The 25,199-nt window shown below is 40.7% G+C and overlaps 1 protein-coding gene across 3 annotated transcripts in view; it reads left to right on the top strand.

Moving 5' to 3' along the window:
* The window catches only part of LOC137431059 (macrophage mannose receptor 1), a 234,554-nt gene that overhangs the window by 133,897 nt on the left and 75,458 nt on the right, over positions 1-25,199 (top strand). For all 3 annotated transcript variants that reach the window (XR_013624029.1, XM_068121949.2, XM_068121948.2), the window contains exons 19-21: positions 4,813-4,913; positions 9,569-9,714; positions 19,936-20,050. Coding sequence is in view for 2 of the 3 variants with exons in the window: in XM_068121949.2 (XP_067978050.2) it covers positions 4,813-4,913; positions 9,569-9,714; positions 19,936-20,050 (362 nt within the window). In the remaining variant the exon portion in view is untranslated. The remainder of the gene's footprint in view (positions 1-4,812; positions 4,914-9,568; positions 9,715-19,935; positions 20,051-25,199) is intronic.

Raw genomic sequence — 25,199 nt, 5'->3', positions numbered from 1 at the left:
CCAAACAAGTAAATTGATTATCAGCTTTCCAACCAAGTAAATTGATTATTGGCTTTCCAACCAAGTAAATTGATTATTAGCTTTCCAACCAAGTAAATTGATTATTAGCTTTCCAAACAAGTAAATTGATTATCAGCTTTCCAACCAAGTAAATTGATTATTAGCTTTCCAAACAAGTAAATTGATTATCAGCTTTCCAAACAAGTAAATTGATTATCAGCTTTCCAACCAAGTAAATTGATTATCGGCTTTCCATCCAAGTAAATTGATTATTGGCTTTCCAACCAAGTAAATTGATTATTAGCTTTCCAACCAAGTAAATTGATTATCAGCTTTCCAAACAAGTAAATTGTTTATTAGCTTTCCAACCAAGTAAATTGATTATTAGCTTTCCAACCAAGTAAATTGATTATTAGCTTTCCAACCAAGTAAATTGATTATTAGCTTTCCAAACAAGTAAATTGATTATCAGCTTTCCAACCAAGTAAATTGATTATCAGCTTTCCAAACAAGTAAATTGTTTATTAGCTTTCCAACCAAGTAAATTGATTATTAGCTTTCCAACCAAGTAAATTGATTATTAGCTTTCCAACCAAGTAATTTGATTATTAGCTTTCCATTCTTTCCAACCAAGTAAATTGATTAATAGCTTAATTTCCAAACAAGTGAATTGATTATTACCTTTCCAAACATGTAACTTGATTATTAGCTTAATTTACAAACAATTAAATTGATTATTAGCTTTCCAATCATGTATATTGATTATTCTTCCCAAACAAGTAAATTTATTATCAGCTTTCCAAACATGTATATTGATTATTCTTGCCAAACAAGTAAATTGATTATCAGGTTTCCCATCAAGTAAATTGATTATTAGCTTTCCAACCAATTAAATTGATCATTAGCTTTCCAAACAAGGAAAATTGATTATTAGCTTTCCAAACAAGTAAATTGATTATTAGCTTTCCGAACAAGTAAATTGATTATTAGCTTTCCAAACAAGTAAATTGATTATCAGCTTTCCAACCAAGTAAATTGATTATTAGCTTTCCAAGCAAGTAAATTGATTATCAGCTTTCCAAACAAGTAAATTGATTATCAGCTTTCCAACCAAGTAAATTGATTATTATCGGCTTTCCATCCAAGTAAATTGATTATTGGCTTTCCAACCAAGTAAATTGATTATTAGCTTTCCAACCAAGTAAATTGATTATCAGCTTTCCAAACAAGTAAATTGTTTATTAGCTTTCCAACCAAGTAAATTGATTATTAGCTTTCCAACCAAGTAAATTGATTATTAGCTTTCCAACCAAGTGAATTGATTATCAGCTTTCCAACCAAGTAAATTGATTATCAGCTTTCCAAACAAGTAAATTGTTTATTAGCTTTCCAACCAAGTAAATTGATTATTAGCTTTCCAACCAAGTAAATTGATTATTAGCTTTCCAAACAAGTAAATTGATTATCAGCTTTCCAACCAAGTAAATTGATTATCAGCTTTCCAACCAAGTAAATTGATTATCAGCTTTCCAACCAAGTAAATTGATTATCAGCTTTCCAACCAAGTAAATTGATTATTAGATTTCCCACCAAGTAATTTGATTATTAGCTTTCCATTCTTTCCAACCAAGTAAATTGATTAATAGCTTAATTTCCAAACAAGTGAATTGATTATTACCTTTCCAAACATGTAAATTGATTATTAGCTTAATTTACAAACAATTAAATTGATTATTAGCTTTCCAATCATGTATATTGATTATTCTTCCCAAACAAGTAAATTTATTATCAGCTTTCCAAACATGTATATTGATTATTCTTGCCAAACAAGTAAATTGATTATCAGGTTTCCCATCAAGTAAATTGATTATTAGCTTTCCAACCAATTAAATTGATCATTAGCTTTCCAAACAAGGAAAATTGATTATTAGCTTTCCAAACAAGTAAATTGATTATTAGCTTTCCGAACAAGTAAATTGATTATTAGCTTTCCAAACAAGTAAATTGATTATCAGCTTTCCAACCAAGTAAATTGATTATTAGCTTTCCAAGCAAGTAAATTGATTATTAGCTTTCCCACCAAGTAATTTGATTATTAGCTTTCCATTCTTTCCAACCAAGTAAATTGATTAATAGCTTAATTTCCAAACAAGTGAATTGATTATTACCTTTCCAAACTTGTAAATTGATTATTAGCTTAATTTACAAACAATTAAATTGATTATTAGCTTTCCAATCATGTATATTGATTTATTCTTCCCAAACAAGTAAATTTATTATCAGCTTTCCAAACATGTATATTGATTATTCTTGCCAAACAAGTAAATTGATTATCAGGCTTCCCATCAAGTAAATTGATTATTAGCTTTCCAACCAATTAAATTGATCATTAGTTTTCCAAACAAGGAAAATTGATTATTAGCTTTCCAAACAAGTAAATTGATTATTAGCTTTCCAAACAAGTAAATTTATTATTAGCTTTCCAAATAATTAAATTGATTATCAGCTTTCCAACCAAGTAAATTGATTATCAGCTTTCCAACCAAGTAAGTTGATAATTAGCTTTCCAACCAAGTAAATTGATTATCAGCTTTCCAACCAAGTAAATTGATTATCAGCTTTCCAACCAAGTAAATTGATTATTAGCTTTCCCACCAAGTAATTTGATTATTAGCTTTCCATTCTTTCCAACCAAGTAAATTGATTAATAGCTTAATTTCCAAACAAGTGATTTGATTATTACCTTTCCAAACATGTAAATTGATTATTAGCTTAATTTACAAACAATTAAATTGATTATTAGCTTTCCAATCATGTACATTGATTTATTCTTCCCAAACAAGTAAATTTATTATCAGCTTTCCAAACATGTAGATATTGATTATTCTTGCCAAACAAGTAAATTGATTATCAGGTTTCCCATCAAGTATATTGATTATTCTTGCTAAACAAGTAAATTTATTATCAGCTTTCCAAACATGTATATTGATTATTCTTGCCAAACAAGTAAATTGATTATCAGGTTTCCCACCAAGTAAATTGATTATTAGCTTTCCAACCAATTAAATTGATCATTAGCTTTCCAAACAAGTAAATTGATTATTAGCTTTCCAAACAAGTAAATTGATTATTAGCTCTCCGAACAAGTAAATTGATTATTAGCTTTCCAAACAAGTAAATTGATTATTAGCTTTCCAAACAAGTAAATTGATTATTAGCTTTCCAAACAAGTAAATTGATTATTAGCTTTCCGAACAAGTAAATTGATTATTAGCTTTCCAAACAAGTAAATTGATTATTTGCTTTCCAAACAAGTAAATTGATTATGAGCTTTCCAACAGGACCATGTTTTTCATTATTCTATGACAACAGGGGACCCTTTATAATGAAGTGAGATGGATACAGACAGATGGACAGACGGATACGGATGGAAGGATGGACAGACGGACACTTCTCCTTTTAGCAATAGATTTTAGATTCATCAAGTTAAGTTACCTAAATTTATTTTCATTTCATTGGATAATATTTTGAGAACCAAATATGATTTGGTATAATTGTTTCTCGCTATTCCACCACTCTTATGACCATTTTATATAGCCATATGTTGATATAACGATACAGAAGACTATTGATTTTCTGCATCTTTCTGATTTTCTTTCGCCAGAGGAGAAAGTATTGCATTTGGGTCCGTTTGTTTGACGTCATTGCCGGGCACAGAAGGGGGCCCGGAAATGACGCGCGCTGAAAGGGAGTACTCAGTTTTCACTCCAGTTTCTTTCTTTCTTGTTTGATTTTCCCGGCGATATCTCAGCCATCCTTTGAGCTAGGAAGCGGAAATTTTGGCACAATAGTGAGCGAGTACTTTGGGAAAACGATAATTTTTGTTTTTTGATTACTCAATTAATTGATGAATTACTTAATTGTTATCGATTAATTAAGGACTTATTTATTTCCTTTCTCTTCTGGGCAATATCTCAGGCACCTTTTGAGTTAGGAAGCTGATATTTAGACACAGCAATCCAAGTGGTTTGGCTGTAAAGGCTATTTTTGATTTATTGCTTAATAAATTAATCGATTAATTATCTAATTATTTGATCAATGAGTTAATTGATTAATTTGTTTGCAGATGTCGATGAAACGGTGGTGGTTTAGGTATTAAATTAGCCAATTGATTAATTACTTAATTATTTTACGATTATTATTGATTTATTTTAATTATTAATCATTTATTTATTTTCTTTCTCATCTGGGCAATATCTCAGGCACCTTTTGAGCTAGGAAGCTGATATTTGGACATGACAATGACCAAGTGAGGTGGCTATAAAGGATATTTTTGATTTATTGATTAATCATTTAATTGATTAATTATTTATTGATTAAACAATGATTTTTTTTTTTTCAATTATGACTTATTTAATTATTTTTTTAAAAGTTACAGCTTCGGATAAAGCACTGGTGGTTTAGGTGTGCTATTAGCCAATTGATTAAGAAAATATTTTACGATCATTATTCATTGATTTTAATTATACAATTAATCAATGAATTATTGTACACCTCTCCCTCCCAACACAGTCTCTATGAGTTTCATGGCAGTATCGCCGGGCGCCTTAGGCGCCCCGGCAATACCGCGCTGGAGGATATTTATTTATTTGGCATGAGGAAGGTGTACTTTGAATGTATCAATGAATTATTAAAATTATTAAAATTATCAAAAATACCCTCCAGGATTTTAGCTCTTTCACGAGCCTCGATTCAGTATACAAAAAAAAATAAAAAAAATTAAAATCTGTACTTGTTTTGTTTTGTTTCCAGATGGGTTGATCGGACAGAAATGAATTTCACGTACTGGACTGAAGGGGAACCAAACAACTATGGGCTGGAAGAGCACTGTGGATCAATGTCCAACGATAATGGTACAGTAAACTGTAAAAATAAAAAAAAAGGTGTGAGTGATTGGAAATTTACTGTACTTTTACAATTCACACGATTATCCTCAGCAGATATGATCACAACATAGAGATATTGATAGACACAGTGGCTTTTGGTTGAAGTATACCAGAAAGAACCAGCGCTATACAAAATAAATGAATTATTATTATTATTATAACAAATATTTCGACCGTATATCAATAGTAGTTAAAGCAACTGGATTGACCAAATACAATCTCATTGAATACACACCAAAGATACCATGAAATGTACAATAAAGCTGCAATAGTACTCGGTAGTGCACATACATCCGCCAGGCTGAATAGTTTACATTTTGTATCTCACTGATAGGCCGGATCTGGATCCACATCTGAACCAAAATCGAATTGGGCCTTTTCTTGTCACCGATCCAAATAATCCACCAAGTTTTGTCATAGTCCATCCATTACCGTTTGAGATGTTCTGCTGTATATAGTTTTGATCATATCTCTCAATGGTGAAGAATCATCTAAAAATTTAAAAGAAATTTTTTAGCGTATCCGGATATTCACCAAAGTCAAATCAATTCTTCCTTGTCACATACCCAACCTGTCCACCAAGTTTCATCCTAATCCATCTGTAATCTTTGGAGTTATCGTGGTGCTCACAGACAGACAGGCAACACAGACAAACGGGGGTGAAAACATAACCCCCATCAACCATTGATGGTGGAGCTAACAAACTACCACTGAAACTGTCCAGGGTTCAGTGGAAATCCTTAGTAGAGCAATTGGAGTAAAGATGCTTTGCTATGTACCTCCAGATTATTTTATCTTGACAAAAGGCAATCTGAATTGTTTATGATAACTTTAATTTGATTATGTTTGTAACATATCCTGTTGTGTGTGCACTGTGCTTTCCCACTGATGTACCTCTGGTAGCTTTTACCTGTTGCTGCGTTTAAGTCTGAGGAAGAACTGCTGAAATCGATCGATCCGGGTTCTTCCCGTCATCATTGATTTTTGTTCCTTTTGCATTTCCTTATATATTTCACATTTCTCTTTATTCATTCTAATTCATTATTTTATTTTCTTTCATCTCTTTTACTTTTTTTCTTTCTTTATCTATCTACCTAGGAGAAGTGAATTATTGCAGAATTTTTTTTTCGTAAGGCTCACTTGGCTGCGCCTGGTTGGGTTTGAGGGTTGTGGGGGACTGAACCTAAAAATCTAAAATGGGGGTACTGAACATACAAAGTGCTATTGTTCTACAATGGTAAAATATATATGTAAATAAATACCAAAAAGTAAAAGCTGACCTTCTGTACTCTTCCCTCATATTCATATTTTGATCTCAAATATAAATTTCTTGAGTATATAGCAATCTTACAATAATTCACCAAATGTCCGTCCGTCTGTTCGAAGGTACCGTAAAAACTGCTGAACCGATCGCAAAGATATTTTTGGTGGCTAATCCTGGGACTCCTGGGAGTAAAATAGTCTATTTAGTTTTCCCAATTTCAGCTTTGGTCTCCAGCATTCTCAGGTTTGGACTCCCGCATAACATTCGCATTCGCATAACGTTCATTGTTCTCATTGTGACGATGTTGTTTTCCTGGGTGTCGCACAAACGGCTGCACCGATCGCTGCACAGCTGCACGGATTGAACTCGGACAACAACAATCTTACATACTTGCAATCCCACGAACCTTGAACCTTGAACCTTGAACGAATCCTTGAACTTACAATCCCACGAGATATGCGGAAAGGACGACCCAAAACCAATATAAACATCATTCGTATATAAACATCATTAAAAGTAAATAACGACCTTGGCCAAACTTCAAACGACATTTAATCTCTGCATGAGAGAATCCCACATAGCTATTTGGACGGTGAATATGCTAACAGATTGCTGTCTCCATCGATCTTGCCAAGGCCGGAACAGCAATCGGCTCAAAATCCTGTTAACTGTTGATTTGGAAGTTTTTACAATGAAGGAAACATTAACAATGTTGTTAAAAGTTTATTTTGTGATTAATTGGAGTTATGTTGTTTGGAATGAAAAAAAACATATCGAGTTCAAGTGAAGACGACATGCCGTGATGGTTTCTACTTTCTGAACGTGAACTTCGCGGATCGCCATATGCAGATTCACCACGGACCCACGATCGATATTTCTATACGTGAACGTATCTGTTTGTTGGCGAACGGGTAGGTTTTTCATGGAAGTCCTTCACGAACTTGCTGTCCATGTCTGACGTGCGACTGAAGGTGCTACAGGAATGTGGAATTTATTGGTTTCATGCTTTAGCATTCGCCGTATCTGCATTGCTTGTTTGCTTCTGGCCTCCCACCCGTGCGTAGCATCCACACACACGGCACGTGCACGGCACACACTCGTAACATCCATACACGTGATTGTGTGGATGTGTGGAATGTGGGACATTTGGTGAATTATAGTAGTAGCAAATTGCTAGTAGTAACAAATTTGACTTCACTGTTCCATTACTTATGGAGGGAACTGTATATCACATGCAGGACAAAAAGACATTCTTAGATATCAATGTAGTTTTACACAAATTACGACATCAGTGGACAGGGCTCAAAAGTGACGTTAGTACATAGGATTTGGTTCTGGGTTCCCTACATCATTAGCTAGGGATAGAGATAGGAACACTAGCAGTTGTATTGCACAATGTGGGCAGGTTTACTCAAATAATAAAGTGTCTCCAACCACTTATTACAACCTGAAGTTCCTGGTTCTTGCCACCAAACCAGTTCATGACAAATGAAAACCTCCAACTAGTTGGTGGCTCAGGGATGAGGGATTAAATGTGCTCCCCGAATGCAGTAGGTTTGTTGTTATGTTGCCTCCAATACAAGTTTATTTGACCTTGAAGAGGAACCAAACTCAAACTTCAAAAGTATTTATTTTTGTATACTTAGTCGAGGCTCGTATAAGAGCTAACACGTAGACAACAACAACAACAACAGACATTTTTTGTCCATTTTCCTTGCTAGAGCAGAGGTTAGCCATAAGAGCTAACACGTAGAACATATAATAAAGGGAGCGCGACACAGGAGGGGCAGAGAGAGTGAAGCACAACAACAATAGGGAACAGGGACATCAGGAGATCTGTGAAAGAGAGAGGGCTGGGGTGGGCTACACGGGCTAAACAAGATGGACACTACAAGGAATTTCAGGAAAGAAAAGAGGGAATTTGAAGGAGGTGAGTTTGGGATGGATTAACGGGGGTAGAAAAGATCAAGATTTTGGATGGGGGAAGATTTGAGATGGTGGTGAACAGCTGTTTTAGAGATCTGGAGGGAGGAGTGGGATTGAAGGGATTGTGGGAGTTTGTTCCAGAGGCGGGAAAAAAGAGGAATGAAGGAGTGAAGGTGAGCAGAGAGTCTTGATTTTGGTTCACCATAAGAGGGTTGCTGACAGATGTTGTGCGACCTGTAGGAATATTTGGAGGGCAGAGCACAGAGAGAGCTGGGGGAGCAAGGCCGGAGAGGAGTCGTTAGTAGACAGAAAGACCACCAACCTGCCTGCGGTGATTAAGTGAAAGACTCTCCGAATCAACTTCATGGCAGGGAAATACCAATGATTCTGAAAGTCTTGGTTTCTACATCGTGAAGCCGAGCTAGGTGTAAATGGAGTCATCACTGCTTGTTGGACGGTACAGAACACATGAACAAAAGGTGGGAGCGGAGGGGAAGCCGAAACCAGAGGTACTCCTGGGGGTGGGGTGGAGAGAGGTATGAACTGCACAATTAGATAATTATTGAAGATTTAACTGCATATTCTGATATTAAAAAGGAATTGAATGAATTTCCGAGTGATTTCTACTGAGGAAGCCATGTCTTACCTTTGTGGTTCACTGGTTGGCTTGAAAAGCACATTGTTGTCATACGTGCATTATTTCCTGTGTAATCATACATAAAATTAATTACTGTACCATCTTAAATATTTACCATCTAAATGCATTAGCAAGAGATAGCGAGATGTATCCAAAAGGACCGTGAGAAATGGTTTTTGAGATTGTATGTTCTCCGTCAGAGTGGCAGTTTTTAGTTGTGGTTGACTGTTGTGGATCCAGAGTGGCAGTTTTTAGTTGTGGTTGACTGTTGATGATACAGAGTGGCAGTTTTTAGTTGCGATTGACTGTTGTGGATCCAGAGTGGCAGTTTTTAGTTGTGATTGACTGTTGTGGATCCAGAGTGGCAGTTTTTAGTTGTGATTGACTGTTGTGGATCCAGAGTGGCAGTTTTTAGTTGTGGTTGACTGTTGAGGATACAGAGTGGCAGTTTTTAGTTGTGATTGACTGTTGTGGATCCAGAGTGGCAGTTTTTAGTTGTGATTGACTGTTGTAGATACAGAGTGGCAGTTTTTAGTTGTGGTTGACTGTTGTAGATCCAGAGTGGCAGTTTTTAGTTGTGATTGACTGTTGTGGATCCAGAGTGGCAGTTTTTCGTTGTGGTTGACTGTTGTGGATCCAGAGTGGCAGTTTTTAGTTGTGGTTGACTGTTGTGGATTCAGAGTGGCAGTTTTTAGTTGTGGTCAACTTGTGGATCAAGCAGAGTAGACAGTATTGTGGTGAACAAAGTAAATAATTGTCTTGTACTTGTTCTTTGCATTATCCTTCCTTTAACAGTCAAATGGAATGATCGCAACTGTGGAATAAGCTTATCATTCCTGTGCAAGAGGCACGGGATGACTTCTCAACATCAAACGGTTGAACCGTTCACCACTCGACCACGTGGCCGTTGCTTTCCAGGGTGGTTCTCTTTTCAACTCAAGGCAAGCTTTAAGATAGCACTTATAAGTTGCTAAGGGGTACACCTCTGAGGGTGCAAGAATGGGATGGTGTAAAGAACTAAAGATGGGTAAGACATGCAAACAATACCCCCATCCTTATAAATACCCCGAGAATGCATTCGTGGGTCTTTTAGGTCCGGATTTATAAGGCGGTAACTGTTGTAACAAAAATAAAAAGAAATCTTTTTTATGCCTCCACCGACGAAGTCACCAGAGGCATTCTGTTTTTGGGTTGTCCTCTGGCTATCTGTGCGTCCGTGCATGCGTCCATCCGTGATAGGTTTTCCTTACCGCAATAACTTGAGAACGGCTGAAGGGATCTAAGTCAAACTTGGTGCAGGTATGTACAATGATGTAAATATGAACTGATTAGATTTTAGGGTCACAAAGTCAAAGGTCATGTGAAGTAAAAATTATGTTACTGGGCCAACTTGTGAACCAGTGATGGGATTTTGAACAAAGTTGGTAGAAATGTATTATGATGCAAAGATGAATTGATTAGATTTCTGCATCAAGAGGTCAAAGGCCAAAGGTCAGTTTCTGTAATAGGTTTTTGTTACCACGATAACTTAATAACGACTGAAGGAAACTAAGTCAAACGTGGTACAAGTATCTATAATGATGTAAAGATAAATGCATTGGAATATGTGGTCAAGAGATCAAAGGTCAAATGTGACATGTCCCGTTAGGTAAAATTACTGTTACCTAGCTAACTTGTGAACCAGTCATGGGATTTTGACCAAATTAGGTACAAGTATATGTTATGATGAAAAGATGAACTGATTCGATGTTGGCATCAAAATTCAAAGGTCAGAGGTCATGTCATGTAAAATGTGATACTTGTGAACAGCTGAAGGGATTTAAATCAAGCTTGGCACAAGTATGTGTAATGATGTAATAATGTGAGCGGGGGCGTCGCAACGTCAAAGAGTGCCGTTCCAGCCGTTATTTTCAATCAGACAAAAACAAAATTGAACCCGGGCGGTGTATGGGCAACATGACCGCTGCCTTGATCACTCCTGAAAATTTATTTGCGGTTAAGAAATATGCTGCGATATCTTTCCTGCAAATAAATAATGATGATTTTGGAATTTGACACGCCTTTATAGATCGATCTATATAATATGCTTGTTCATTCGGCCATTTGTGTGTAACATTCCTTTCCACCCATTGGTTGGTCAGCTGGCCTGACTCCACCAACAATTAATGATATCTACTCTTAATGATGTTTATAAAGCAAGTTGTCGTCGTGGATGTAGTCCTAAAACCTGCGACGTTATATGAAACCCCAATACATTATTTATTTTCACAAATACATAGTGTTATAATGGGGGGGGATGCATTGCCAGGGAAAACATTTTGGTCACGTTAACTTAACTTTTCTTTCACTTAAGTACATATTAGAGACAACAATTCAACAAATCAATACAGAACAAGATTGAAATAAGGTATGGACACAAATAGACAATTTAATGGTGCGGGTTGGTCGTGGAGGGACTACAAATAGGAGAGGTAGGCACTGCCGTGCTTCAGGGGAACGTCTGAGTCAGATAAGCCACATGCTATTACTCCCTCACATACGGCACCAAAATGACTGTTTGGGTAGTGACCCACCAAACATTTTTTTTTTTTTGTATACAACATCGAGGCTTGTGTAAGAGCTAACATTAATCACGAAAAAACAAACGGACACATAAACATATAATAAAGGGAGTGGGAGACAAGATGGGGAGAGAGAGGGAAGCACACAAGTACAACAGTAGAGAACAGCTGGGACATCGGCAGATCTGTGGGAGGGAGAGGGCTTGGGGAGAGGAGGCATGGAAAGGGGGGGGGGGGTGGGAGAGGAATAAAACACATGGACACTGCTAGGACTTCCAGGAGAGAAGGATGCACGACGGAGGATGCCCAGTCGGCGACTGGCTTTGGAGGCCAGCTTGGAAATGTGGTTTTCCCAGGAAAGATCATGGCAGATAGTGAGACGCAAAAGCTTGAGTGACAGAACTTCTTGGAGAGGATTGTTGAGAAAGTAGATGGGAGGTTTATCCAGTTGGTCTTTTCGGAGAGACATAGTAAGAGTGTGAGATTTGTCAGAATTGAAAGACATGTTCCACTTGTTTGACCAGTCTGTGATTTTGTCCAGGTTTGCAGAGAGTGAGGAGGCTGCAGACTGCCGATCTGAGGGAAGAGGAATGGAGCGGCAGAGAGTGGAGTCATCAGCAAAGAGATAGAGAGGATTTTCCAGAGAGTCGGACAGATCATTGATGAAGACCACAAAAAGCACAGGGCCCCTAACACTGCCTTGGGGAACTCCAGGCAGAACAGGCAGGGGAGATGAGAGAAACCCATTCAGGGCCACATGTTGACTATGACCATAGAGGAACTCCGCAAGCCATGCGTGGAGATTTCCATAGATACCACAGGAGGAGGGCTTGGTGAGCAGAGCTGGGTGCCAGACCGTATCAAAGGCACGTTATATGTCAAGGGAGACAGCTCTGATTTCCTGTTTGGCATTGAGGACCTTCATTCATTGTTGAGACAGCAGAAGCAGCATGGCCAGAGTCGAGTGATCGGGTCTGAAACCAAATTGATGATCAGAGATCAAGCCATTGGAGAAGAGGAAGGATTTGGTATCCCAAGCAATGATGGATTCCATGACGTTGCTGATAATTGGGAGCAGGCTGATTGGTCTGTCGTGGCAAGGATCTGTTTTTGCACATTTTTTGTATAAAGCGGTAATGTTGGATGATTTCCAAGCTGATGGCAGATGACCTTGAGCAAAAGAGAGCTTGTGAAAGAGCGGCAGAGCAGGATTTCAGGACCCGTGGGCTGATGCCGTCTGGCCCAGTTGCAGAATCATAGTCGACGTTTGACAGAAACTTCCCCACCTTGTCAGGAGAGAAGGACACAGAGTCCAGGAGCAGTTTGTTTCGACTGAGTAAGGTGGGTGCAGGGAGAGATGGGTTTGGGACACAAGATTTTCAGGCAAACACAGAGTTGAAGCATTCACCTTTGTCACAAACGGAGTCAGCTGTGTAGCCATTTGAGGTAAGGGAGGGGATGGAGGGGGAACAAACAGCAGAAACAGATTTGACCAGACGCCACCTAGAATTTGGAGCAAGGAGACAGGTTTGAGAGTTCATTCTTGAGAGTAGAGAGACAGTGCTTCCTGGCTCTCCTGATTTGAGGATAGACACACACTTGTTCCGAGCTTGGTGGAAGGAACTGAGATTCCCTTCAGTTGGATTAGCCTTCCAAGAGGCAAAGGCAAGTTGTTTTAGGGCAACTGAAACAACTCACCAAAACATTCATTGTACCATGGATGGGAGGAAGGGTATGACAACTGAAGACGAGATGGGATATTTCTGTGCATGAGAGAGAGCAATTTACTTTGGAAGAATTCCCAAGAAGAGTTGATTTCAGAGGCAGTAGAGATGGGAGACCAGTCCAGATGATTGATGGCTGCTTGCAGACCGTCCCAGTCGGCCTGAGTGAAATGCCAGACTCGTCAACGCTGAGGAGGCTGTCTGAGAATGGCCAGAGAGATGTCCACTTTAACAAGCACATGATCAGAAGAACCGATTGGAGCAGAAGAAGAGCAGCAGACATTTGCAAGGAAGTTTGTCATAACCAAATTTAGAAGAGAAGATGCTCCGTTGACTGAGATCCGTGTCGGGAAATTGACATATTGTGTGTCGAAGATTATCCCAATGAGTCATGGCATGCTTTCCGTACAGATGCCAAACGACCCCAACCGATTAATAAGTGAAGTCGTTTGCGATCAGGGTTTGTAATAACACGTTTCATGTGCGTATTTAATAACTAAAGAGGTAAAGAGAACAAAAGTGGAAGCTTTTTTTGCACAGTTTATTCATGAATATACGCACCCCAGGTATTGGACGAACGGAACTGACTATTGTCCTGCAATATTGTTACATTTGTTGGGGATAGGGATACCTTAGTCCAGGTAGAGTGGATAGATTAATGTGCTCCGACTGTCGTGAAGAAGAAGAAACCTCGATGTATCATAAGTAGGAAATTTGTGTGGACCGGATGTCGGGTAAGCTTTTATCTTTGTCCCCATCAGAGGGGTGGGGTTGTTATTTGGCGAGGGATTATGGGTAATTAATTCCCTGTTTGTAATTGCCTCTGTAATCTTCTCCTGTGTTCCTTATGACCCACACTACAGACACCTAGTAAGAAATTGGCCATTAACCACACTAATTAAAAACCAACCGGAAACCAGGCATGACGCATTACCATGGATAACACCAACTTGGTGAGCACACAGGGCAGGCAGGGCAATGAGTCACGCCCCGAAGAGCAGTCATTGGCTGGGATTTGATTGGCACAGAGACTGGTAAGATGGGACTATGGGATTGGTGAAGCAGGCACGGATGACGCGAGAGCCGCGTATACAAAATAGGTGGAACGGCGGACATCGTTTTGGACCTGGTGGTGAACTGTCATGCGGCGTACGTTTTCTCTTTCTCTCTTGGGTCCGGACTTTGTTGGTGAATGGTCGCCAAAAAGCTTTCTCTCGGCATCGACATTTTATCTCTCTCAGCATAGATGTCCTCTTGGCTCTTCTCGTTTTGGATCCCATAGCGAATGGTCGCACTTTGCTCTCTTGCGCAAGGAGGATTCATCGCGAACGACCGTGTTCCGAGATCTTGCTAGTGGTCGTGAGGAGGACATCTTGCTAGTGGTTGTGAGGAGGAAGAGCTGCGACCGAAGACTGCGGTTTCCCGCGCGAGGACGACGAAGATGAGCGCGGCTGGAATCGTCTACTTGCCAAGCCTATAGAGCCCTCTTGTGAACCTGGAAATGTTGAGTACCCCAACGTTTTAAGTTAGAAATGTACAGTATGGGTCCCCAGCACTGAGAAACTGCCGGATGCTAACTTGCATATGTTGGGCAATTAGCAAAATTAGCATTAATAGCATTAACCCTATCAAACATAGGCCTGGGACACTGAAATTTCTGTTTCGCTCTATTGCTCCGTTTGAATGCTTCGTGTGAGCAAACTATTTGAAGGATCTGTATGAAATTTGGACATAATACACTTAGACAGATATGCTTTCCGTGAGTGTTCTTATAAAAATTTCCTGCGATCCAAATTTCATGTGAAAAAGGGGATGTAAAAGCCGTGGATTCTTTTTCACCCAACATTTTTTTGCGTGGTTAGTGCCCCTACTCTCATGTTGAGCTACAGTTTCAATGTTAGTGTCAGCTGCCAAATATACTTCTGAGGACCCAGATAAGTTCCTGCGCGCAGTCGGCCTGGAGAGGCACATCGGCCCTATCCACAGTTGGGGTGATAATTTTGATCTTGTGGTCTTCACACCCAATGGTCGCCGCACCACTCATGCCATGGCCACTCAGTTTGTGCAGAATCCAGCAGGTCTCCTGTTCCCCGGAGGAGCCACACCTGGTGGTAAGGTCATGTCGCTGAAACTACCCCGTCTGACGAAGCTTGAAGCTGGGAAACTTAGTATAGCTCATAAGAGCAGTTTTGTCATTGAACATTACACAGGCCCCAAGAAGATGAATCCACCAGCTCTGAAAGAAGTCCCAAGAACTGATGCTTTCCAAGATGCCATCAAACAGAGTGTTTCAAGAGCACAGAAGAAGGATGCTGCTTGGCTCTCGCAGCTCCACTCTTCCCCTCTTCCCCTGGACTGGGCAGCCTACAATGTTGTGCAAGATCGCAATGGTGATGACAGTGCTCCAAAGCTGAAGACGATAAGTGTCTTTGGACCACTGCTTGACTCGCCCCCTGCCCACCCTGATACAGTGCTCAGTACCATTGCCTACTTAGACACATCACTGAGGCAGCTTGGCATGAGCCACAGTCATATCACGTTTGACATGCAGCTGTACGTGATCGCTTGCCTGATCAAGTGGAGTGATCTGCAGCGATGGTCATCAGTGGTTCTCAGACCTGGGATGATGCACACTCTCATGTCATTCATCGGCTCAATCGGACAACTGATGAATTCAACAGGTGTGGAGGAGCTAGTCGGTGCATCATTTGGAGGCCTGAAATCCATCTTCAACGGGAAGGCCTGGCCCAAGGCTATGCGAGCCTTCCGTATGGTTGTGTCTGCTCTTCTTCATGACTTCTTAGAGGAGGGAGAGAAGACTCATGAGCAGCTAACGGCATTCCTGGAGAAAGCCAGAGAGCACCCCACAGGCCGGCTATGGGTGGATTGTTTCATCACCCCTACCCTAATAGCTCACAGGTTCTGGTGAGCAGAAAGAGAGGGTGATTGGATGCTGCAACAACACTGCCTCGAAGAGATGCTGCCCTATTTCTTTGCTGCCGGTCATCACCACTACGCAAGATGGATCACATGGCATCTGCGCGACATGCAGTACCTTCCTGCTACTGCCAAGGATGACCTTTACGCTGGAAGCCATGTGTGCCGCCACTCTGATGGTGCAGCTGCAGTGAGTGGAGACATGTTTGGGGAGCAGACATGCATCAAGCAAGGGAAGGGAGTTGGAAGCATGAAGGGCATCTCCACCAACCCTGAGCAGGTCGCCGTGTGGATCCAATCTTTCGGCATCTGCTCCTATCTCTCCAAGTCATTGGATGAGATTTACGACGATGCTGAAGCACCGGATAAGACAATGAAGCCCAACAGACACAAAGAAGAGGGTAAAGGACGGCGGGAATTGGACGCGGAGGACAGGGCTAAAATCCTGAGAGTGCTACAGGAAAACTCCCATCCACTCACCATAGAGACCGCGACCCTCCACCATATCATAAATGGCCAGGTGGCAGATGAAAAGGTGAATGTGCAAGATGCATTGAAGATCGGACAGGACATGAGCACACTGTTCTCTTCATCACTTCCTGAGAGATTTCATGCGCCCATCTCAAATAAGGTGGTGACAATGACATTCACCAAAAAAAGAGTGAAGGTCAATGCAAAGATCATATGTGACCTTGAGGCGTTGTTTGCTCGGCTGCTGGTGGTGGGGAGCAAGAGAAGAATGGAGCTCTCTGCTCTCTTTGACTACGAGCTCGGCCCGGTCCCTGCATCCATCATCGATGAGTATGGATGCCTCAGGAAGGGTAACAAGTCTGTGATCGTCCAGCGTCTTGGAATCCTTGCCCCCAATCCCCACCCACCACATGTTGTACTCAGTGATGCATCGCAGCTCATCTACCACGTGGTGTGGCCATCGTCAGGCACTGTGGCTGACCTCACAGCCAGCATGGGGCGCCGGCTTAATCGCTACATCACCGAAACATTTGTCATCTTTGACCGGTATGAGCAAGTCTCTGACAAAGACCACGAGAGGCAGAGAAGAGCTGGGGAGAGCTCAACAGAGTACCGAATCTCACTGACAACCCCTCTACCTAGCCACGACAAAGTGATGAAGAACAAGACAAACAAACGGAGACTGGGTGAGCTCCTGTGCACACACAGCATAGGAGATCACATCAAGATGGTCAGCAAAGCAGACAGTATTGTCACTCATGATGAGGCTGACGTCTCCCTCATCTCATACATGTTGGATGCAGCCAGTCGCGGAGCTGAAACTGTCCGCATTCTCAGCGACGACACTGATGTTTTCGTACTCATGGTCTATTGGTGCTGGAAGGTGGGCATCACATGTAACCTGCAGATGGAGAGATGGGATGGCACTATTCTCAACATCAATTCGACAGTAGAGAATCTCGGTGAGCAGTGTCGCTCCATCCTGGCTATGCATGCTCTCTCCGGATGTGACACCACTTCCTATCCCACGGGGAAAGGGAAGGTGTCCGCACTCAAGGCCATGAGAGTAGTACCCGGTGACCTGCTTCACTTCATCGGAGAGGAGGGAGCTACTGATTTACAGATTACAGAGGCAGTGAGTGGTTTCTTCCTGGCTCTGTACAACGAGAGGGAGTCGGCATCTCTGAACGTCGCCAGATATGACATCTACCGAAAGCGCAAAACCCCCCAGCACTGAAGACACTGCCTCCTACAGAGCGCAACGCTCTCCTCCATGGACGGCGTGCCTATCTACAGGTGCTGCTTTGGAAAGCAGCAGACTGCCCTGACCCACCAGCTGTGGACATAACAGAGTTTGGATGGAATAAGAAGGAAGGCGAGAAGGGAGAGGAAGTCATCATGCCCATCCTGGATGCAAGCCCCGTTGCTCCTCCTGCCGTGTTGGAAATGATCAGCTGTAGCTGCAAAGCTGGGTTAAAGCCCTGTTTAACAGCAAAGTGCAGCTGCGTAGCTGCAGGCCTGGCCTGTACCAGCTACTGCTTCTGCAAAGGCTCTGATAGTACATGTTGCAACACACTCACACACTCACAGCAAGGAGAGCAATATGACAAGAATGTAGAGTCAGGAGAAGACGATGAAGACGATGAGGATGAGTTTTATGATGAGGATATGCTTTATAACAGTGCAGAGTAGTAGAAGTGCAAGACGCTCTTTCTTGATGGAAGTTTTATGTTGTGTAACTAGTGCACATATTTTTCAGCTCTGATAATTTTGGGTATACTTGTGTTTTAATTTTGAGGATATTATTTACCCATAGTCATATTATTCTAGTTTGGTATGGTACTTGCCTTTGTTACCTCTAATACCTGTGAATAAAAGTGGAGCAATAGAGCGAAACAGAAATTTCAGTGTCCCAGGCCTATGTTTGATAGGGTTAATGCTATTAATGCTAATTTTGTTATTGCCCAACATATGCAAGTTAGCATCCGGCAGTTTCTAAGTGCTGGGAATCCCATCCTGTACATTTCTAACTTAAAACTTTGGGGTACTCAACATTTCCGGGTTCACATTGCTGGCAAGTTGACTAGAAGAGCGAACTGTGTGTGCATGGACGCTTGGTTTTCCCGCCCACGAGCTGCACAGCAAAGGTGCGGTTCCCGCCAAAGCCTCAGACGATCTTTGACGATTCCTGACGAGATGCACCCCAGCCGATTTTTGCTAAGTGCCACATGAAGAACACATATTTATTTTCCAATTATTTTATCCTTTCTCTGTTTACGAGTCTGTGTGGGGGCACTCCAATTTCGGAATATTGTTTTATTTGGTCGTGTTTTATTTTGTTCCCCGGCATTTCTTTAATAAAACCGGTATTGTTGTACAGTTTAAATTCCGTGTCGTGCGAGTTGTTTTATTGCAGTTTTGAAGACTGCCGGTGGGATCTGTGAAGGTCAGCTCTTCGGCTTCACCCCCACTTACGCCGCGCTCCCCCCCCCCCCCCCCCCCCCACGTGTATTCTCTGCTATATTTTGACTGATCGCCTCGGTGTTAAAGCTCGTTCGGCAATCCGTTTCCTTGGAAAATTTTAATCACCAGGAACACGACAATATGTTAACGACGTTCTATCGAAATGACTGAAATAGACATAAATCGGCGACTTGCTTATGCATCAGGAAGAAGATAGTTGGTTTGGGGTCGTTTCTTGGCACAATTACGCTGCTAATGGTCACTTGAGTGGCAATTCCACATATCTCGTGGGATTTTGAGTTGAACATGTGACCATGATGGACCATGACCTGTAGGAGCCATGCTTTTGCTGTTTCGATCGTGGTATCTTTGTTTCGTGGCGGTGGTAGTGGTTGAGTTGTGGTGGAGGAGGAGAGTCAGGAGGGGGTTTTGAAGGCTTGAAGTGGGGAGGGGATTGAAGCGTTTTGGTTGGTAGGGGGAGGTCGAGGACTTGGGTTTTGGGAAGGGGGGTTGATGACTTGGGATTACTTGGTCACATTTTACATTGCTTGGGCGTTCCTCGAGTCCCTGCCAGGTATATAGAATGGGCTAATGCTACCTGTTTGCCCTCTGAAGAACCATATTAATTTATTTACCTAAAGTAAGAACCTTAATAACCTGTAATATGATCGATTTTTTGCCTGCCTGGAACATCAGCTGGACTCTGTTCTTCATATCGGTTACCACCCGGAATGCACGCACGCACCTCCTCCTCATCATAAGATAAAGTCAAAATCCCATTTCACAAGTGAATTGCTCAACACGTCAGCGGCAGAATTAGTCGTTGGCCATATTTTTTATGATATTTTTTTAGCTTACACTTTATTTGTGAATTATTTTTAGAGTTGAGACTTTTTTGGGATGTGCACACGACTTTTACAATCCAGGCTAGTACCCTTAGCAGATGGAACGCACCCCAGCACCCTTACTAAACAAGTTTTAATTTTCGCCATATTTATTTTCTTAGTGTTTCAAGATACATGGCTACAATGAATCCGAATTGGTGCCTTGGGTTTCAGCCAACCTGGTCTGCCACAGCAAGGGAGCGCAGCTAACTACAATAAGCAACGCCGTTGAGGAGGGTATGTCAATGTGAACGCCCTTATTCCCCTCTCTACTCTTTTACTCTGTGCACAGTTTCCATCGCTCAGATTTTAATGACATTTTAATGAGTTTCTCCAGTTTACCCTGTTTTGTAAAAATTGGGAAAATCCAATCAAAGCTGCAGCCACTGTGGCACATGTTGGCCTACAACCGTATTTATGCTTCTTGCGATTTGTTGCTGCTCACCCAAGGAATTAAACGGTCATAATTTAGATGAAGTTACAGAATTAGAACTGCTTTTATCTGCACGACTGTTAAATTATCTTCGAGCCATTGTCATTTGAGCTATTGTCATCAAATTTTCACCAAAGCTTTATTATGATAATATGGAAAAGGCTAATTAAATTTTTTGTCAAAAGGTCAAAGGTCAGCATCACATAAAATCATCAATTTTCATCCAATTGACCTGAAATTACAATTTACAATTTGAGTTTTGATAATATAGTTTGATATAGTTTTGATTGTTTGATAGTTTGAGTTTTTGATAATTATGATAATATGGAGAAGGCAAATTAATAATTTTGTCAAAAGGTTAAAGGTCAGCATCACATAAAATCATCAATTTTCATCCGATTGACCTGAAATTGAAATTTACCATTTGAGTTTTGTCATCAAATTTTCACCAAAGCTTTATTATGATAATATGGAGAAGGCAAATAAATAATTTTGTCAAAAGGTTAAAGGTCAGCATCACATAAAATCATCAATTTTCATCCGATTGACCTGAAATTTAAATTTACCATTTGAGTTTTGTCATCAAATTTTCACCAAAGCTTTATTATGATAATATGGAAAAGGCTAATTAAATTTTTTGTCAAAAGGTCAAAGGTCAGCATCACATAAAATCATCAATTTTCATCCAATTGACCTGAAATTACAATTTACAATTTGAGTTTTGATAATATAGTTTGATATAGTTTTGATTGTTTGATAGTTTGAGTTTTTGATAATTATGATAATATGGAGAAGGCAAATCGGAAATTTTGTCAAAAGGTCAAAGGTCAAAGGTCAGCATCACATAAAATCATCAATTTTCATCCGATTGACCTGAAATTTAAATTTACCATTTGAGTTTTGTCATCAAATTTTCACCAAAGCTTTATTATGATAATATGGAAAAGGCTAATTAAATTTTGTGTCAAAAGGTCAAAGGTCAGCATCACATAAAATCATCAATTTTCATCCAATTGACCTGAAATTACAATTTACAATTTGAGTTTTGATAATATAGTTTGATATAGTTTTGATTGTTTGATAGTTTGAGTTTTTGATAATTATGATAATATGGAGAAGGCAAATTAATAATTTTGTCAAAAGGTTAAAGGTCAGCATCACATAAAATCATCAATTTTCATCCAATTGACCTGAAATTACAATTTACAATTTGAGTTTTGATAATATAGTTTGATATAGTTTTGATTGTTTGATTGTTTGAGTTTTTGATAATTATGATAATATGGAGAAGGCAAATCGGAAATTTTGTCAAAAGGTCAAAGGTCAAAGGTCAGCATCACATAAAATCATCAATTTTCATCCGATTGACCTGAAATTTAAATTTACCATTTGAGTTTTGTCATCAAATTTTCACCAAAGCTTTATTATGATAATATGGAAAAGGCTAATTAAATTTTGTGTCAAAAGGTCAAAGGTCAGCATCACATAAAATCATCAATTTTCATCCAATTGACCTGAAATTACAATTTACAATTTGAGTTTTGATAATATAGTTTGATATAGTTTTGATTGTTTGATAGTTTGAGTTTTTGATAATTATGATAATATGGAGAAGGCAAATTAATAATTTTGTCAAAAGGTTAAAGGTCAGCATCACATAAAATCATCAATTTTCATCCGATTGACCTGAAATTGAAATTTACCATTTGAGTTTTGTCATCAAATTTTCACCAAAGCTTTATTATGATAATATGGAGAAGGCAAATAAATAATTTTGTCAAAAGGTTAAAGGTCAGCATCACATAAAATCATCAATTTTCATCCAATTGACCTGAAATTGAAATTTATCATTTGAGTTTTGTCATCAAATTTTCACCAAAGCTTTACTACGATATGATGGAGAAGGTAAATTGAAAATTTTGTCAAAAGGTCAAAGGTTAGCGTCACATAAAATCATCAATTTTCATCCAATTGACCTGAAATTTAAATTTACCATTTGAGTTTTGTCATCAAATTTTCACCAAAGCTTTATTATGATAATATGGAGAAGGCAAATTAATAATTTTGTCAAAAGGTTAAAGGTCAGCATCACATAAAATCATCAATTTTCATCCAATTGACCTGAAATTTAAATTTATAATTTGAGTTTTGTCATCAAATTTTCACCAAAGCTTTACTACGATATTATGGAGAAGGTAAATTGAAAATTTTGTCAAAAGGTCAAAGGTTAGCGTCACATAAAATCATCAATTTTCATCCAATTGACCTGAAATTTAAATTTACCATTTGAGTTTTGTCATCAAATTTTTACCAAAGCTTTTTTTTTTTTTTTTTTTTTTTTTTTTGTATACAAGATCGAGGCTCGTGAAAGAGCGAACATTAATCACACAGAAAGACAAACCGACACATAAAACATATAACATAGGGAGCGGTAGACAAGATGGGGAGAGAGGGGGAAGGACACAAACACAACATTTGAGAGCAGGGACCGAGAGACATGGAGACATCGAGAGATCTGAGAGAGGGCGAGGGCTTTGGGGGGGGGGGGGCGTGGGAAGGGGGCGGTGGGAGAGGTATAAAACATATGGACACTGCCAGGACTTCCAGGAAAGAAGTTGGAATTTCAAACAAGGTGGATCTGGGGTGAATTAGCGGGGGTAGAAAAGATCAAGGTTTTGGATGGGGGAAGATAAGAGATGGTGGTGAACAGCTGTTTTAAAGACCTGGAGGGAGGAGTGGGATTGAAGGGAGTGAGGGAGTTTGTTCCAGAGGCGGGAGAAAAGAGGAATGAAAGAGTGAAGGTGAGCAGAGAGCCGAGATTTCGGCAGTTTAACCATCAGAGGGTTGCTGGCAGATCTTGTGCGACCTGTAGGAATATTTGGGGGACAGAGCACAGAGAGAGCTGGGGGTGCAAGGCCGGAGAGGAGTCGGTAGAAGACAGAAAGACCACCTACCTGCCTGCGGTGAGTGAGTGAAAGGCCCTCAGAGATAGCTTCATCGCGGGAGATTCCAATAATTCTGAAAGCTTTGGTTTCAACAGCGTGAAGCCAAGCTAGGTGTGAGGCAGGAGCACCGGCCCATAGGGGAGAACAGTATTCCATTGAGCTGCGGATGAAAGCCTTGTATGTGGTGAGGAGCTCAGGTGTGCCGAGGAAGGACTTCGCACGACGGAGGATGCCCAGTCGGCGACTGGCTTTGGAGGCCAGCTTGGAAATGTGGTTTTCCCAAGAAAGATCATGGCAGATAGTGAGACCCAAAATCTTGAGCGACAGAACTTCTTGGAGAGGATTGTTGAGAAAGTAGATGGGAGGGTTGTCCAGTCGATCTTTTCGGAGAGACATAGTAAGAGTGTGAGATTTGTCAGGATTGAAAGACATGTTCCACTTGTTTGACCAGTCTGTGATTTTGTCCAGGTCTTCAGAGAGTGAGGAGGCAGCAGACTGCCGATCTGAGGGAAGAGGAATGGAGCGGCAGAGAGTGGAGTCATCAGCAAAGAGATAGAGAGGATTTTCGAGAGAGTCAGAGAGATCATTGATGAAGACCAGAAAAAGCACGGGGCCCAGAACACTGCCTTGGGGAACTCCAGCCTGAACAGGAAGAGGAGATGAGAGAAACCCATTCAGGGCCACACGTTGACGACGACTAGAGAGGAAGTCCGCCAGCCATGCGTGGAGATTTCCATGGATACCAAAGGAGGAGAGTTTGGTGAGCAGAGCGGGGTGCCAGACCGTGTCGAAGGCATGTGATATGTCGAGGGAGACAGCTCTAATTTCCTGTTTGGCATTGAGGACCTCCATCCATTGTTGAGACAGCAGAAGCAGCATGTCCAGAGTAGAGTGACCTGGTCTGAAACCAAATTGATGATCAGAGATCAAGCCATTGGAGAAGAGGAAAGATTTCATATCCGAAGCAATGATGGATTCCATGACTTTGCTGATAATTGGGAGAAGGCTGATTGGTCTGTAGTTGCTAGGATCTGTTTTTGCACCTTTTTTGTGCAAAGCGGTGATGTTGGCTGATTTCCAAGCAGATGGCAGTTGACCTTGAGCAAAAGAGAGGGTGAAGAGAACAGAGAGAGGGTGAGATAGAGCAGCAGAGCAGGATTTTAGGACCCGTGGGCTTATGCCGTCGGGTCCAGTTGCAGAATCAGAGTCGAGGGTTGACAGAAACTTTTCCACCTTGTCAGGAGGAAAGGACACGGAGTCCAGGAGCAGCAGGGTACGACTGGGTATGGTGGGTACAGAGAGGGATGGGTTTGGGACACAAGATTTAGAGGCAAACACAGAGTTGAGGCATTCAGCTTTTTCACGTGCGGAGTCAGCTGTGTAGCCGTTTGAGGTAAGGGAGGGGATGGAGGGGGAACAAACACCAGAAACGGATTTGACCAGACGCCACCAGGATTTGGAAGAGGGAGACAGATAAGAGAGTTCGGTCTTGAGAACGGAGAGATATTGTTTCCTGGCTCTCCTGAGGGTGGACACACACTTGTTTCGGGCTTTGTGAAAGGAAATGAGATTTCCTTCCGTTGGATTTGCTTTCCAGGAGACGAAGGCAAATTGTTTCTGGGCAACAGCCTCACCACAAGATTCCGTGTACCATGGACGGGAGGAAGGGTATGACAACTGAAGACGAGATGGGATAAATCTGTGCATGAGAGAGAGCAATTTACTTTGGAAGAATTCCCAGGATGAGTTGATGTCAGAGGTGGTAGAGATGGGAGACCAGTCCAGATGATTGATGGCTGCTTGAAGACCGTGCCAGTTGGCCTGAGTGAAATGCCAGACTCGTCGACGCTGAGCAGGCTCCCTGAGGATGGTCAGAGAGATGTCCACTTTAACAAGGACATGATCAGATGATCCGATCGGAGCAGAAGAAGAGCAGCAGACATTTTCAGGGAAGTTAGTCATAACCAAGTCCAGAAGAGAAGATGTTCCGTTGACTGAGATCCGGGTC

This window comes from Myxine glutinosa, chromosome 7 (genome assembly GCF_964187855.1).
Source record: "Myxine glutinosa chromosome 7, kmMyxGlut1.1, whole genome shotgun sequence".
NCBI classification, from domain to species: domain Eukaryota; kingdom Metazoa; phylum Chordata; class Myxini; order Myxiniformes; family Myxinidae; genus Myxine; species Myxine glutinosa.
Note: the sequence above shows the minus strand (reverse complement) of the source record. Positions and strands in the feature narration are given on the sequence as shown.